General features: G+C 33.3%; 1 protein-coding gene across 1 annotated transcript in view; it reads right to left on the bottom strand.

Moving 5' to 3' along the window:
* Positions 1-6,315: 6,315 nt before the first annotated feature.
* The window catches only part of LOC127730245 (methionine--tRNA ligase, cytoplasmic-like), an 83,324-nt gene continuing 70,797 nt past the window's right edge, over positions 6,316-18,842 (bottom strand). Inside the window, exon 23 of the mRNA XM_052238544.1 lies at positions 6,316-6,553. Within this exon, the coding sequence (XP_052094504.1) occupies positions 6,392-6,553 (162 nt within the window). The 3' untranslated portion in view covers positions 6,316-6,391. The remainder of the gene's footprint in view (positions 6,554-18,842) is intronic.

The raw sequence follows: 18,842 nt of genomic DNA, 5'->3' as shown, positions 1-18,842 counted from the left end.
CAAGCTCATTAAACTTTCAAGTTTTTTGTCGGAGTTAACCAGATCGTGACATTGATAAAAAATCAACACAGCTCATGTGGAGCACGTGACGAATAAGAAAATTTCTTTTTTTTTTATTATTATTTTCCAGGAGTTCCTATTTGTTAATTTAACTTTTCCTTAACAGTTGTTAAATGATTTTTTTTATTTAATTTGTTCTTTAAGAATCAGTTAAAACTATTTACCATCCAGTGCATGTTTGTTTACATTCTTTCATCATTATTTTCCCCTCGCACTTTAGCTGTGAGGTGGCCTTAGTTCTAAGGGGAGGTCTAGTAGCAAACTTCACTGCATACAGGAAAATATCGGCGAAGACACTAATTCAATAGTACTAAAGTTAAGAAGATTTTGATAATATAAAGGATTTTCTTTTACAAGAAAGTGTATATACTGGTATGATTTTATTGTTTTATAGTAAAACTTCAAGTATATAAAACATATTCAACTTTTTTTTTAAATTTGAAGTTTCATATGACTTTAAAACTAAATAGAATAAAATAAGTAAAATGATATGCTGTTCAAGCACCTTCAGTCATGTGATTCTAAAATAACATCAATAAGGCACAACCAAAAGTAATGTCAGATGGATGAAAGAAGATATGTTCGTTTTGTGGTAACTGTTGGTAGCTGTGAGTAGGCTTCATATAATGTGACTATCCCAGTACTTTTTGTTAGCCTTAATTTTTATGAACTATAAATATGTAATATAATAAAATGCTCCGCAGGGCGCAGCTTGATACGACCGCAGAGGTCGAACCCTGAACAGTTGGGGCAAGTATGGACACAACATTCAAGCTTGATACAGCTCTGAATTTGGATTGTGATTAAATATTTGACACAGCATAGGTTTCTGACACAGAATGAATGTGGTCTAAGAACTTAAAAATTTTAAATTGGACATTCACCTATTATGGTCCAATATCCAAAATCTAAATACATGGTTAGATTCAGCATATCAAAGAACCCCAAGAATTCAATTTTTGATGAAATCAAACAAAGTTTAATTTTGGACCCTTTTGACCTCAATGTGGACAAAGTTGATAACGGGGCCCAAAAATCAAAAATCTAAATACATGGTTAGATTCAGCATATCAAACAACCCCATATATTCAATTTTTGTTGAAATCAAACAAAGTTTAATTTTGGACCCCCGATTTGGACCAACTTGAAAACTGGGCCCATAATCAAAAATCTGAATACATGTTTAGATTCAGCATATCAAAGAACCCTAAAAATTCAATTTTTGTTAAAATCAAACTAAGTTTAATTTTGGACCCTTTGGACCTTAATGTAGACCAATTTGAAAACGGAACCAAAAAATTAAGAATCTAAATACACGGTTAGATTCGGCATATCAAAGAACCCCAATAATTAAATTTTTTGATGAAATCAAACAAAGTTAAATTTTGGACCCTTTGGACCTCAATGTGGACCAATTTAAAAACGGGGCCCAAAATCCAAAAACTTAATACACGATTAGATTCAGCATATTAAAGAACCCCAAGAATTCAAGAATAAAACCCCATTGAAATTGGTCAAGAAATAAGCAATCTATACGAAGTATCTTCTTTTGCACAATACTGTGCAATTGAATATTTCTTGCTATTGCGCAGTACAATTGACAATTTCTTGCTATTGCGCAATATTGTGCTATTGGATATTTCTTGCTATTGCGCAATACTGTGCAATTGAAGATTTCTTGCTATTGCGCAATACTGTGCAATTGAAGATTTCTTGCTATTGTGCAATACTGTGCAATTGAAAATTTCTTGCTATTGCACAATACTTATTATATAATAATTTACACATCCTGTTTGGTGTGTATCTCCTACCATATCATTATTATTTGCTTTTAAATATTAATCAGAAATAACCAACTTAAAATGGAAAATTTTAAAAGAAAAAAAAAAGGAAGAAAAGAAAAAAAAAGAAAAAAAAAAAATCCCCCCCCCCCCCAAATTTTTTGAACCCCCTTATGATTCATCATCCCCAAACTCAATCCCAGCCTTCCCTTTGTGGTATGGTACCTTGCAGTACAATTTCAGAGAGATCCATACACTTGAACACAAGTTATTGTCTGGAAACTAGAAAAATGCTTATTTTTGGCCCCTTTTTGGCCCCCAATTCCTAAACGTTTCGGGCAATTACCCCCAAACTCAATTCCAGTTTTCCCTTTGTGATATGGAACCTTGTAGTACAATTTCAGAAATATCCAAACACTTACACACAAGTTATTGTCATGAAACTAGAAAAATGCTTGTTTTTTGCCCCTTTTTTGGCCCCTAATTCCTAAAATTTTGAGGCAATTAAGCCCAAAATCAATTACAGCCTTCCCTTTGTGATATGGAACCTTGTGGTACAATGTCAGAGAGATCCATACACTTACACACAAGTTATTGTCTGGAAGTTACAAAAATGCTTATTTTTGGCCCCTTTTTGGCCCCTAATTCCTTAACTGTTGGTACAATAACCCCCAAAATCAATCCCAACCTTCCTTTCGTGGTATTGAACCTCATGGTAAAATTTCATGGAGATCCATTCACTTAAACTAAAGTAAGAGTGCGAAAACCAATGTGTCTTCGGACGACGCCAGATGACGACGACGACGACAACGACGACGCCAACGTCATACCAATATACGACCAAAAAATTTTTTAATTTTTGCGCTCGTATAAAAACGGGACTTAAAATTAAAAATCTAAATACACGGTTAGATTTGGAATATCAAAGAACCCCAATAATTCAATTTTTGATGAAATCAAACAAAGTTTAATTTTGGACCCTTTTGACTAATATGAACCAATTTGATAGCGGGGCCCACAAATAAAAAATCTAAATTCATGGTTAGATTAGCATATCAAAGAACCCCATATATTCAATTTTTGTTGAAATCAAACAAAGTTTAATTTTGGACCCCAACTTGGACCAACTTGAAAACTGGGCCCAAAATCAAAAATCTAAACACATGTTTAGATTCAGCATATCAAAGAACCCCAAGAATTCAATTTTTGTTAAAATCAAACTAAGTTTAATTTTGGACCCTTTGGACCTCAATGAAGACCAATTTAAAAAACTGGACCCAAATTAAACATCTAAAAACACGGTTAGATTTGGCATTTAAAGAACCCCAATAATTCAATTTTTGATGAAATCAAACAAAGTTTAATTTTGGACCCTTTTGACCTCAATATGAACCAATTTGATAGAGGGGCCTACAAATAAAAAATCTAAATACATGGTTAGATTCAGCATATCAAAGAACCTCATATATTCAATTTTTGTTGAAATCAAACAAAGTTTAATTTTGGACCCCAATCTGGACCAACTTGAAAACTGGGCCCATAATCAAAAATCTAAACACAAGTTTAGATTCAGCATATCAAAGAACCCCATATATTCAATTTTTGTTGAAATCAAACAAAGTTTAAATACTGGACCCTATCTTGGACCAACTTGAAAACTGGGCCCATAATCAAAAATCTAAACACATGTTTAGATTCAGCATATCAAAGAACCTCATATATTCAATTTTTGCTAAAATCAAACAAAGTTTAATTTTGGACCCTTTGGACCTTAATGTAGACTATTTTGAAAACTGGACCCTAAATTAAAAATCTAAATACACTGTTAGATTCGGCATAACAAATAAATAAATGTGATCAAAGATTTTACAAATCTAATGCGCCATACTGTGCAATTAAAGATTACTTCTTGAAATTTTTCAATATTTGAAATTTGAAAAAAAAATAATATTTGAAGAATAATTCTTTTTAATTTCTGAAATCTGAAATGAGAAAAAATTGACCCCCCACAATTTCTTTTTATCCCCCCCCCTTTTTCCCCCCAAAAATTCTTTCCCTCAAGATATGGTCATAATCTCAATTCAAATTTCCAATGGAGTTGGCAACCATAATTACTCATTTAAATTTACCATAGTGCTAACTTAATCTATTTTATAATAGAATTAAAAATATAGTGTCAAATCTTTCATATGGATTTTTTTGTAAAACAAGAGTGCACACGCTGAAATGTCTCGCCTTCTTTACTAATCATTGATATTATGTTGATAGTCCTAAATATAAAGCTTTATTACAACTGTCACATAAACTTAACATTAACCAAGTAAACTAAACATTGACCAATGAACCATGAAAATGAGGTCAAGGTCAGATGAACCATGCTAGGCAGGCATGTACAGCTAACAATTCTCCCATACAACAAATATAGTTGACCTATTGCTTATAGTTTAAGAAAAACAGACCAAAACACAAAAACTTAACACTGAGCAATGAACCTTGAAAATGAGGTCAAGGTCAAATAAAACCTGCGTGACTGCCAAATAGATCATAAAATATTTCCAAACACCAAATATAGTTGAACTATTGCATATAGTATTAGAAAAAAAGACCAAAACTCAAAAAACTTAACTTTGACCACTGAACCATGAAAATGAGGTCATGGTCAGATGACACCTGCCCGCTAGACATGTACACCTTACAATCATTCCCTACACCAAATATAGTAGACCTATGGCATACAGTATAAGAAAAACAGACCAAAACACAAAAACTTAACTATAACCACTGAACCATGAAAATGAGGTCAAGGTCAGATGACACCTGCCAGTTGGACATGTACACCTTACAGTCCTTCCATACACTGAATATACAAGACCTATTGCTTATAGTATCTGAGATATGGACTTGACCACCTAAACTTAACCTTGTTCACTGATCCATAAAATGAGGTCGAGGTCAAGTGAAAACTGTCTGACGGGCATGAGGACCTTGCAAGGTACGCACATACCAAATATAGTTGAACTATTGCATATAGTATTAGAAAAAAAGACCAAAACTCAAAAACTTAACTTTGACCACTGAACCATGAAAATGAGGTCAAGGTCAGATGACACCTGCCAGCTAGACATGTACACCTTACAATCATTCCATACACCAAATAAAGTAGACCTATGGCATACAGTATAAGAAAAACAGACCAAAACACAAAAACTTAACTATAACCACTGAACCATGAAAATGAGGTCAAGGTCAGATGACACCTGCCAGTTGGACATGTACACCTTACAGTCCTTCCATACACCGAATATACAAGACCTATTGCTTATAGTATCTGAGATATGGACTTGACCACCAAAACTTAACCTTGTTCACTGATCCATGAAATGAGGTCGAGGTCAAGTGAAAACTGTCTGACGGGCATGAGGACCTTGCAAGGTACGCACATACCAAATATAGTTATCCTATTACTTATAATAAGAGAGAATCTAACATTACAAAAAATCTGAACTTTTTTTTCAAGTAGTCACTGAACCATGAAAATGAGGTCAAGGACATTGGACATGTGACTGACGGAAACTTCGTAACATGAGGCATCCATATACAAAGTATGAAGCATCCAGACCTTCCACCTTCTTAAATATAAAGCTTTTAAGAAGTTAGCTAACGCCGCCGCCGCCGCCGGATCACTATCCCTATGTCGAGCTTTCTGCGACAAAAGTCGCAGGCTCGACAAAAAAATGATGCAACATTTGCAGATATTTTTACTGGTCTTCCTTTATAAATATGCATTTCTTTAAACATAATTTAAAAGCAGTGTAAGGGAAGTAACCAAAACGTTGTATTTGGATTACCTCCCTTACACTGTTTTAAATTATCTTTATTGTTCATTAACCATTACTTTATACATAATTTAAAAGCAGTGTAAGGGAGATAATTTCAATGATGTATTTGATTTATCTCCTTTACACTGCTTTAAATTATGTTTTGTACTAAAGTATTTGTCCATTAACCAGGACAACCTTGTTTTTCCCCCTTTTTTGCCCCCAATTCCTAAATGGTTTGAGCCATAACCCCCCAAAGCAAATCCTAACCATCCCTTTGTGGTATGGAAACTTGTAGTATAATTTCAGAGAGATCCATACACCGTTCCACAGTTATTGTCTGGAAACTAGAAAATGCTTATTTTTGGCCCCTTTTTGGCCCCTAATTCCTTAACTGTTGGTACCATAACCCCCAAAATCAATCCCAACCTTCCTTTTGTGGTATTTAACCTTATGGTAAAATTTCAAAAAGATCCATTCACTTAAACTAAAGTTAGAGTGCGAAAACCAATGTGTCTTCGGACGACGACGACGACGACGACGACAACGCCAACGTCATACCAATATACGACCACAAAATTTTTTTGCGGTCGTATAAAAAGTTGCAACATCCTACAACAAAGATTAATGGAAAAATATGAAAAATAAGATAAACATTTTGCTTTTTTTGCAATTTTTATTCACAGACAGCTTAGGTTCCAATAAATAAATCAATCACTTAAAATCTGTCTATTACTTCTTTTTTCCTTTCTTCTTTCCGCCACCAACAGCTTCTTGAGGGTTTTGACCTTGAGCCAATGCCAAACTCTTTTTCAGATCCAGCAATTTAGCAACTTCAGAATCAATCACAGACTTTTCTGCTTTCTTAGATTTTAAATCTCTTACAACAAGACCCTGAAAGCAAAATAAACTTACAATAAAATTATCAAAATCTTTTCAGGGGTTAAAAAATCCACTAACCTGACGCCCAGAACTAAAACATTTATGCCTCAGCAATCAAAATTTTTAACCCAATATGCCCGTCAGACTAGTAACAAAAAAATTCTTGGAATTTCCAAAATAGAAAGTGGAAAATCCCTTCATCACTATTCTATCTTAGCCAATCAGATTCAATTACATCATCCGGGATTCCAAGAATTTGAAGTGGTTTGTACAGGTCCTGTTGGGGTCGGTCTTTTCACCACCGAACACCACAGCACACCGTTGAACACCACCGAACACCCAAAAAGACCACTAACCCTTAAGAAAAACAGTGATGTTACACAATACAACAATAAAATCGATTAAATTACGTAAAATTTAATCCTATTCTCATGTTTTTCACATTTTTATGTGATGTTAAAGTTGAGAATCAAATTAAAAAAAAAACGCTTCCGGATCCAGCAATATGTTTTCCGGATTTACATTGTCTGTATTTCATTGTATATTATCTTATGGTCTTTACTTTTCAATTATTAGAAATAAATTGTTCAAATAAGTTAAAACATTTTATTTAATGTGAAATTTTCACAATAATTATGTTAGACTTGAAAGTGTACTGTTCTGACAACAGCCCTGCAAGACTGTTCTTTTTGGTTCTCTTGTTATCATTTCTTATTAATTTGTGTATATATATTTCTCTAATTCTTCGTCAATTTATCCCTTTCTGCACCCATTGTATAAAAATTTTTTTATCAACGTGTGGTTCGTTTGATCTCAGTTCCTCATTGGTTAAAATCCAATTATGACGTCGAATTTTCTTGCTTTCCTCTGAATTTCCTATTGTGACGGCACGAAAAAAGGCGACCATGCCTGATGACGTCACATAGAAAGAACACATCTTTTTGCAGATCATTCGAAAAGAAGGAATAAATTTGCCTGCGTATTGTTTGAAAATCATTAGAGAAACAGATTCCACCACCAAATCTCGTGTAATACGATATTTATCCACTCTCGACAGTTAAATTTTAAATATTTAAAACGCTCGGCAAGCCTTGCGTTTTAAATTTGAAAATTTAACTGTCTCGAGTGGGTAAATATCGTATCACACTCGATGCAGTGGTAGAATCTAAATGTATAAACATATTCATCCTCGTTCAGAAAGTAAGTCAAATATATAAATAAAGATGAAAACAATATATTTAGGTGTGTTAGGTGGTATTTTAATGTGTTCGGTGGTGTTCGGCGGTGTGCGGTGGTGTTCGGTGGTGAAAAGACCTTAGCTTTTGGAACAAAATTAACAAAAAAATGAGCTGTCAAATTGACAACAAACCAGTTTTCCATATTTTGAAGGCGCTTTCAGGCTTGTTTGACCTGCCACATTCTGTATCTATTTTCCAATCTATCAAGGACCATAACTCCTGAACCACAAAAAAGAAAATCGTCAACTTCTAACTTGACCTCCATTAAGTCATCAGTAATTTGAAAAACATTGGTTGAAGGGTTCATAATTAATTGCATGTAAACAATATAAAGTGCCATTTTCCCATTTATCAAGCATAATAACTCCTGAACAGTAAAAGAGAAATTGTCAATATCCAACTTGACCTCCATTTTGTCATCAGTTACAACATATTAAAATTTGAAAGCATGCATGAAACAGTTCATCAGTTATTGCATGGAAACTACATTAAGTGCAATTTTCCAATTTAACAAGAACCTTTACTCCTGAACAGTAATTTGTGAAAATTGTCAATATCCAACTTGACCTCCATTTTGTCATCAGTTACAACATTTCAAAATTTGAAAAGCATTGGTGGACTGGTTCATGAGTTATTGCAAGGAAACTGTTGGAAGCCACCTGCCTGCCTGCTGTCTCCATATTAAAACCAGTTAAAAATAAAAATTTTGCTCTCTCGCTTTTCTTTTTCAACAGTAGGAGTCTAAAGAACAAGGAATTAATTTGGTGTGGCTTAATGTTATTTAAACACACAGGTTCACAAACTGGCACATTGGTTTATAAAATCAAAATTCCAGGATACATGTACATGCTTTAACAATAACCCAGCCATGCAGACGACATGAAATTTCATATTTACTTGAGAATAAGTTTCTTTTATACTGTTATACAAATGCAGATATGTTCTTATGAATACATTTTGCAATCACAAACAACAATTACTTTCTAATCTTGTTTAAAACGAAAAAATGATACATGAAAACTGATCAATTCAGTATACCCTATGCATAAAATACCACAGAAAATTTTGATAAGGCTTATTCACACACATTGTTTTCTTCAAAAAGTAAATATGAAAAAACATCTTTATTTCTTTAACTCAGGAGTGGCATAAAACATATACAATCCTTCATTAATCATATATTAACAGCTAAAGTTTATTTTCTCCTACGTTTTTTTCTAGAGCACAAATGACATCAGTCAATACCTTTATAAAATATCAACAGAAAACAGTGTGATTTGGTATTTCAGTGAAATATGACAAAAAATAATGCAAAGGGCACTGATTAATACTAGAAATGTATTCTGTTTATCACCTCTTTTCCCAAGGCAGATGTTTTCCATAGAATATCAGTTCTATCAATTTTACCAAACCCATATAATTTGTACAAAGCAATGCTTTCCAAGTCTAAAGAATAATCTGAATAGTGTAAATTCAGATATTTTTGTGTCCTTTTATTATTGTCATTTTTGAAAAATTGACAAAAATGCAATATTAATTATGGCAATTTCAGTAAATGCTGCAAAACAAAAATTGCTATCAGAATTTAGTGTTCAAGTTTTAATTTTTGCAATACCTATTCTGTAACAATTTTTACAGTAATAAAAACATCCTAAAAATTTCTAAATTTACAGTTCTCTCAAGTATGAGATTAAATATAATATCAGAAACAACATCCCAACAACCTCAAGAATGCATGCGTTGTCATGCTATGTATACCCCACTCTTAAATTGAGGTATCAAAAAGCAGGATGTAGGTGTCCAACAGATCCAAAAAGGAGCACACACATTACAACTCATTACTTTTAGGTTTCTGACCAAATGCAGACATTCCAATCAGTATATATATATATAAATATAAAGTCATTCTGTTTAGCTGTACTTGAGAAAAGTGTGATGGAAAATTTTAAGGTTCATTCAGCATATTGAAAAATTCAAAGTATCAGCAAATGGGACATTGGATCAAGACCGATAAAAAAAAGCTCACATGTTACAACTCATCACTGTCAAGCTGCTTACCAAAACAAGGTGAATGCAATATATCCCCCACTTTTAGAGTTGGGGTATAAAATAAAATATTATCAAAAAAAGACATTTAAATAGTCCTATAAAATTATCAATGGCTACTTTAATAAACTGTTAACACAGAGATATTTCTCGCCTATTTGTTATTTTGATAATGCAAATGTTGAAATTAAAATTACAATACTTTAACATGTAAGTTATGCAAATATTCAAAGTCAATGAACCATGACTGAAGGTACAGGGCTAAACAATCTCCATGGAAATGAGATGTGCCAATGCTAATACAACTGCAAACCAAATACCATTGTCTTTTCATAAGTTGTTCCCTTTAAACAAACCTAAACACAAACATTAACTTGTAAACTATGTAAAAGTTCCAAAGTCAATGAACCATAATTAGGGAGTGGGGTTATATAATCTCCATGGAAATGAAACTTGCAAATGCCAATACATTTGCATACCAAATATCATTGACTTAACATTAGTGGTTCATCTTAAACTGACCTAATCACAAACTAGTACATGTAAACTAAGCAAAAGTTTCAAAGTCAATAGACCATGACTGAGGGGTAAGGACCAAATATTCTCCATGGAAATAAGATATGCTAATGCTTCTACAACTGCATACCAATTATCATTGACCTACCACTAACGGTTCCCCTTAAACTGACCTAATCACAAACTAATACATGTAAACTAAGCAAAAGTTTTAAAGTCAATAGACCATGACTGAGGGGGCAGGGCCAAATAATCTCCATGGAAATGAGATATACTAATGCTTATACAACTGCATACCACATATCATTGACCTACCACTAGTGGTTCCCCATAAACTGACCTAATCACAAACTAATACATGTAAACTAAGCAAAGTTTCAAAGTCAATAGACCTTGACTGAGGGGGTGGGGCCAAATAATCTTCATGGGAATGAGATGTGCCAATGCTAATACAACTGCTTACCAAATATCATTGACCTACCACTAGTGGTTCACCATGAACTAGGCCTAATAAGAACTAATACATTGTTGACGCCACCGCCGCCAGAAACAGCATACCTATGTCTGGCTTTTTGACTCCGTCAAGGCGAGACAAAAATACCTTTCAACAAGAGGCTCTCAAGAGCCTGAATCGCTCACCTGTAATTTTTTGCTTAAATCTTTCGTCAATGATTATTTTTGCTTTTCAATACACATTAATGAATGGATTAAAACGTCCGTTGAAATGTTCTTTGTAGCTGTCATATTTTCTTCAAAATCAAAGAAATGCATTTTACCCCTATTTTTCATTTTAGCCATAGTGGCTATGTTTCTTGACGTACAAGAAAATAAAATACAAAATTTATACTAGATACTCTGAAACTCATTCAGCCCAAGTTTGGCTGAAATTGATTCAGCAGTTTCAAAGAATAAGATTTTTTAAAGTAAGCAAACTAAATGAACAAATTGTGAAAAATTGATTTTAAAGGGCAATAACTCCTTAAGGGGACAATTGACAATTTTGGTCACACAAAACTTATTTGTTGATCTTACTTTGCTGAACATTTTTGCTGTTTACAGTTTACCTTTATCATTAATAATATTCAAGATAATAACCAAAATCTGCAAAATTTCCTTAAAATTATCAATTAAGTGGCAGCAATCCAACAATGGGTTGTTAGATTCATATGAAAATTTCAGGGCTGACAGAGCTTGGTCTAATAAATTTTTTTACCTCGCATCAGATTAGCTCTAAATGCTTTGGTTTTTGAGATATAAGCCAAAAATTGCATTTTACCCCTACATTCTATTTTAAGCCATGGCGGCCTTATTTTTTTACGAAACAGAAAATAAAACACAAACTTTATTCTAGATACCCTTAGAATCCTTCAGCTTAAGTTTGGTTGGAATTGGTTCAGTAGTTTCAGAGAAGAAGATTTTTTAAAGTTAGAAAACATGATAAACAAATTGTGTAAAATTGTCCTTAAAGGGCAATTACTCCTTAAGGGGTCAATTGACAATTTTGATCATATGAACTTATTTGTAGATCTTACAAGATTACACAAATTTAAGAAAAATTGTTAAAAATTTACTATAAAAGGCAATAACTCCTTAAGGGGTCAATTGACAATTTTGGTCATGTTGACTTATTTGTAGATCTTACTTTGCTGAACATTATTGCTGTTTACAGTTTATCTCTATCTATAATAATATTCAAGATAATAACCAAAAACTGCAAAATTTTCTTAAAATTACCAATTCAGGGGCAGCAACCCAACAACGGGTTGTCTGATTCGTCTAAAATTTTTAGGGCAGATAGATCTTAACCTGATGAACATTTTTATCAGATTCACTCTAAATGCATTAGTTTTAGAGATATAAGCCAAAAACTGCATTTTACCCCTATGTTCTATTTTGAGCCATGTCCGTCATCTTGGTTGGCAGGCCGAGTCATCGGACACATTTTTTAAACTTAGATACCATAATGATGATTGTGGCCAAGTTTGGTTAAATTTGGCACAGTAGTTTCAGAGGAGAAGATTTTTGTAAAATTTAACGACGACGGACGACGGACACCAAGTGATGAGAAAAGCTCAGGTGAGCTAAAAAGGGTAGCGAGAGAGCGAAATTGTTTTATTTGTTATTTTTTTCGAAATTTGATTTTTGACAGGCGAAAGTATTTTTTACTATTATTTTTGAAATATTAAAAAAAAATGTGGATAGTGTCCACATGTGGACACAGATGATGCCCCCGCTTGCATATCATATAGATATAAAGGGACATAACTGAAGAATGGTAAAAGTGACGCCACCCAAATTTGAACTTGATCTGAGTTTTGTGGTAATAAGCATTGTGTGTAAGGCTCATAACATTTGGTTGAGGCTAACTTGAGTAGAGAACAGAAACTAAAAATTCAGCAATTTTTCTATTTGTAAACACGCATAACTCTAGAACGGTTGTGTATAAGTTTTATAACATTTGGTTGAGGCTAACTTAAGAAGAGAACAGGAACTAAAAATTCAGCAATTTTTCTATTTGTAAACATGCATAACTCTAGAACAGTTGTGTATAAGTTTTAAAACATTTGGTTGAGACAAACTAAAGTTAGAGAACAGAAACAAAAATTCAGCAATTTTTATGTTTATAAAGGGACATAACTCAAGAACGGTAAAAGTGTCGCCACCAAATTTCATACTTAATCTGTATTATGTAGTAATAAGCATTGTGTATAAGTTTCATAACATTTGGTTGAGGCAAACTAAAGTTAGAAAACTGAAACAAAAAATTTGTACTTGATCTTAGGTTTCATAATGTTTGGTTGGGGCAAACTTAAGTTACAGAATGGAAACTAAAAATTTTGCAATCTTTCGATTTATAAAGGGGCATAACTCAATAATGGTTAAAGTGACACTACCCAAATTCATCTTGATCTGTGTTTTATCAGTGGAAGTCAAAATTAAACATTGCATTGTATAAAGCATTGATTGTAGTTGATTCAACTTAAATCATGGACAAAGGAAGATAACTCCAATTTTAATAAAAAAAAAATTCTTGATATTCAGAAGAAAATAAAAATTTTGCAATTTTTCCATTTATAAAGGGGCATAACTCTAAAACGGTTAAAGTGACGCCACCAAAATTCAAACTTGATTTGTGTTTTGAGGTAATAAGTATTGTGTATTAGTTTCATAACATTTGGTTGAGGAGAACTCAAGTTAGAGAACGGAAACTTAAAATTTTGCAATTTTTCCATTTATAAAGGGGCATAACTCTAGAACAGTTAAAACGACGCCACCAAAATTCAAACTTGATCTGTTTTTTTGTGTTAATAAGCATTGTGTATAAGTTTCATAACATTTGGTAGAGGCAAACTTAAGTTAGAGAACGGAAACTAAAATTTTTGCAATTTTTCCATTTATAAAGGGGCATAACTCTAGAACGGTTAAAGTGACGCCACCAAAATTCAAACTTGATCTGTATTTTGTAGTAATTAGCATTGTGTATAAGTTTTATAACATTTGGTTGAGGCAAACTCAAGTTAGAGAACGGAAACTAAAAATTTTGCAATTTTTCCATTTATAAAGGGGCATAACTCTAGAACAGTTAAAACGACGCCACCAAAATTCAAATTTGATCTGTTTTTTGTGTTAATAAGCTTTGTGTATAAGTTTCATAACATTTGGTAGAGGCAAACTTAAGTTAGAGAACGGAAACTAAAATTTTAGCAATTTTTCCATTTATAAAGGGGCATAACTCTAGAACGGTTAAAGTGACGCCACCAAAATTCAAACTTGATCTGTATTTTGTAGTAATAAGCATTGTGTATAAGTTTTATAACATTTGGTTGAGGCAAACTCAAGTTAGAGAACGGAAACCAATTTTGGGACGTACGTACAGATGGACAAGGATATAACTTAATGCCCCCACCGCTACGGCGGGGGCATAATAAAACCTATGAAAAGCATTTTATACAAGCGAGCGATAAAAAATTTACACAGTTTTGGTGCTTCATGTTTTTATATATCTCATATCCTACTTCTTGTATTACCCTACTTTGCTTCTTAATATGTTCCCAGACACCCTCTTTCCAGTTCAAAAATGGTTAACTAGTAGCAAAGCCTACAACTTTGTGTCAGCAAATAAAGATCCAACTGAACATGAAATAGTACAACAGCATTGAACAGGTATACATAAAATTGAGAATGAAAATGGGGAATGTGTTAAAGAATCAACAACCCGACCATAGAGCAGACAACAGCCGAAGGCCATGTTTGATGTCAGTTATAATTGATGCATTATAAAAATAAAGAGATGTGGTATGATTGCCAATGATACAACTATCCACCAAGGTTCAAATGAAATGAATGTATACAATTATAGGCAACCGTACAACCTTCAACAATGAGAAAACCCATACCGTATAGTCGGCTATAAAAGGCCCTGACATGAAAAATATGAAACAATTCATTTGAGAAAACTATCGGTCTAATTTATAACAAAACAATTTACGAAAAACAAATTTCAGACATGAACCAACAAATACCAGTGAACTACAGGCTCTTGACTTTGGACAGGCACATATAGAATGGTATGTTGTTTCAAATAAACGTATGCAAAGCAAATATGGATGTATAAAGCTTTTATATACAACTATATATATTTGTGTATACAACAAGATGAAAATTTATAAAGGACTGTCCTTCAAAAACTACACCAATTTATACTACTACGTATTCAAATGCATCACACCAGATGCTATATACTAATTAAACAATTATAGGAACATTTTAATACATTCCATTTAATATTCATGCTTTGCTGAAGAATTTAATATGATTGATTGATTGATGGTTGCATAAAGTTCAGTGGCTAATACTTCATGCATGTTCATGACGAGAACAAATTAACAATAAGTACAATGGGTAGGTACTGTAAGAGGGGTCGTCCATGAAGAAGGTCAGTGAAATTTGGACTGCCACAGGAAAATGAGGGTACATTGGACAGGGACAGAAATTCAGCCTTGCAACAGGCCACCTACTGACCCCTCATAAGAGTTGTTGCAAGGGTTTTTAACTTGCAAAGAGTGTGGCACTCTCCCTATACAAGGCATCAGATTTAACGTCCCCATTCTGACAGTACGTGGCTGTGCACTTATACATCCCACATAGCCATTCGAATGACCCACTCTGGCAAGGGTTTTACTGCCAGTCGGAGGAAGACCTATGGTGACCAAATTCCAATCCCTTAGTCACCCTTGAGGGGAAGAAGAATTTAATAGCAATGAAATCTTTTTGTTCATTGGGATATTGCTCCGTGTTGAAGGCCATACCGTAAACTTTACTGGTTGCAAACCTCAACAAATTTGGTCTTTGGTGGAAGTTTGTCTCATTGACAATCATACAAATTCTTATTTTTAGAAGATTTGGTAAATTGTTAAGTTGGATTGACCTGTTATATTCAATTACCACAAACACTTTCTTGTCAAATTCAATGCTTTATAACTTTGTACAGATACTAGCAAATATAAATAAAAGTTTAAAGGGAAAAAAACTTTTATCTTAAAATATAAAAAAAAAAGTAAAAAATATAATAGTATCATTGCGTTGCCATTTCAATGCATTTACCGTAATCTTCAGGATTCTCTTTATTTCATGCATGTTATATTGTCATCATTTTAATTGGTGTTTTGTGGCAAATTGTTGTCTTGCACGGACCGCTTCAAACATATTGATAAAAGAATTGTCCAAATCACATTCTACTCTGTGTTTGGTAGTAAGGTTGTTGCCTGCGTTACCACTGTAACTACAAATATTCCCCTGTTTTGCGTTCTTTAGAATATATATCATATTATATTTGTCCATAATAAAACGGACATTGTGAATGTTACATCTAGATTGTTTTTTATGTCAATTTCCGTGTCTGTATGGTGTTACTTTAAAACACACAACTGAATAAAATTTTTGTTATATAAATTTAGAGACGGACGCGCGTAGCTCCGTACTGGGTGTGGGTTTTTAAAACAAGAGGCTCTCAAGAGCCTGAATCGCTCACCTGCATTTCAGAGAAGATTTTTAAATGTTAGCAAACTTGAGGAACAAATTGTGTAAAATTGTCTTTAAAGGGCAATAACTCCTTAAGGGGTCAATTGACAATTTTAGTCATATTAACTTTTTTGTAGATCTTACTTTGCTGAACATTATTGCTGCTTACAGTTTATATATATCTATAATAATATTCAAAATAATAACAAATAAAATGCTCCGCAGGGCGCAGCTTGATACGACCGCAGAGGTCGAACCCTGAACAGTTGGGGCAAGTATGGACACAACATTCAAGCTTGATACAGCTCTGAATTTGGATTGTGATTAAATATTTGACACAGCATAGGTTTCTGACACAGAATGAATGTGGTCTAAGAACTTAAAAATTTTAAATTGGACATTCACCTATTATGGTCCAATATCCAAAATCTAAATACATGGTTAGATTCAGCATATCAAAGAACCCCAAGAATTCAATTTTTGATGAAATCAAACAAAGTTTAATTTTGGACCCTTTTGACCTCAATGTGGACAAAGTTGATAACGGGGCCCAAAAATCAAAAATCTAAATACATGGTTAGATTCAGCATATCAAAGAACCCCATATATTCAATTTTTGTTGAAATCAAACAAAGTTTAATTTTGGACCCCGATTTGGACCAACTTGAAAACTGGGCCCATAATCAAAAATCTAAATACATGTTTAGATTCAGCATATCAAAGAACCCTAAAAATCCAATTTTTGTTAAAATCAAACTAAGTTTAATTTTGGACCCTTTGGACCTTAATGTAGACCAATTTGAAAACGGAACCAAAAATTAAGAATCTAAATACACGGTTAGATTCGGCATATCAAAGAACCCCAATAATTCAATTTTTGATGAAATCAAACAAAGTTAAATTTTGGACCGTTTGGACCTCAATGTGGACCAATTTAAAAACAGGGCCCAAAATCCAAAAACTTAATACACGGTTAGATTCAGCATATTAAAGAACCCCAAGAATTCAAGAATAAAACCCCATTGAAATTGATCAAGAAATAAGCAATTTATACGAAGTATCTTCTTTTGAACAATACTGTGCAATTGAATATTTCTTGCTATTGCGCAATACTGTACAATTGACAATTTCTTGCTATTGCGCAATACTGTGCAATTGAAGATTTCTTGCTATTGCGCAATACTGTGCAATTGAAAATTTCTTGCTATTGCACAATACTTATTATATAACAATTTACACATCCTGTTTGGTGTGTATCTCCTACCATATCATTATTATTTGCTTTTAAATATAAATCAGAAATAACCAACTTAAAATGGAAAATTTTAAAAGAAAAAAAAAAGGAAAAAAAGAAAAAAAAAAAAAAAAAACCCCTCCCCAAATTTTTTGAACCCCCTTATGATTCATCACCCCCAAACTCAATCCCAGCCTTCCCTTTGTGGTATGGTACCTTGCAGTACAATTTCAGAGAGATCCATACACTTGAACACAAGTTATTGTCTGGAAACTAGAAAAATGCTTATTTTTGGCCCCTTTTTGGCCCCCAATTCCTAAACTTTTCGGGCAATTACTCCCAAACTCAATTCCAGCTTTCCCTTTGTGATATGGAACCTTGTAGTACAATTTCAGAAATATCCAAACACTTACACACAAGTTATTGTCATGAAACTAGAAAAATGCTTGTTTTTTGCCCCTTTTTTGGCCCCTAATTCCTAAAATTTTGAGGCAATTACCCCCAAAATCAATTACAGCCTTCCCTTTGTGATATGGAACCTTGTGGTACAATGTCAGAGAAATCCATACACTTACACACAAGTTATTGTCTGGAAGTTACAAAAATGCTTATTTTTGGCCCCTAATTCCTTAACTGTTGGTACCATAACCCCCAAAATCAATCCCAACCTTCTTTCGTGGTATTGAACCTTATGGTAAAATTTCATGGAGATCCATTCACTTAAACTAAAGTTAGAGTGCGAAACCAATGTGACTTCGGAAGACGACGACGACGACGCCAACGTCATACCAATATACGACCAAAAAATTTTTGCGGTTGTATAAAAACTGCAAATTTTTGTTAAAACTACCAATTCGGTGGCAGCAACCCAACAATGGGTTGTTTGATTCGTCTGAAAATTTCAGAGCTGATAGATCTTGACCAACTGAACAATTTTACCCCATGTCACATTTGCTCTAAAAGATTTAGTTTTTGAGATATAAGCCAAAAACTGCATTTGAACCTTATGTTCTATTTTTAGCCATGGCGTCCATGTTTGTCGATGGATACAAACTTCGGATACAATTTATAAACTAGATACCCTAAGGAACATTTAGTTAAAGTTTGAAGGTAATTGGCCCAGTAGTTTCAGAGGAGATTTTTAAATGTTAGCAAACTTGATGAACAAATTGTGTGAAATTGTCTTTAAAGGGCAATAACTCCTTAAGGGGTCAATTGACAATTATGGTCATATTAACTTTTTTGT

This window comes from Mytilus californianus, unplaced genomic scaffold, assembly GCF_021869535.1.
Source record: "Mytilus californianus isolate M0D057914Y unplaced genomic scaffold, xbMytCali1.0.p SCAF_2, whole genome shotgun sequence".
NCBI classification, from domain to species: Eukaryota; Metazoa; Mollusca; class Bivalvia; order Mytilida; family Mytilidae; genus Mytilus; species Mytilus californianus.
This window is presented reverse-complemented; position numbering and strand designations above follow the sequence as displayed.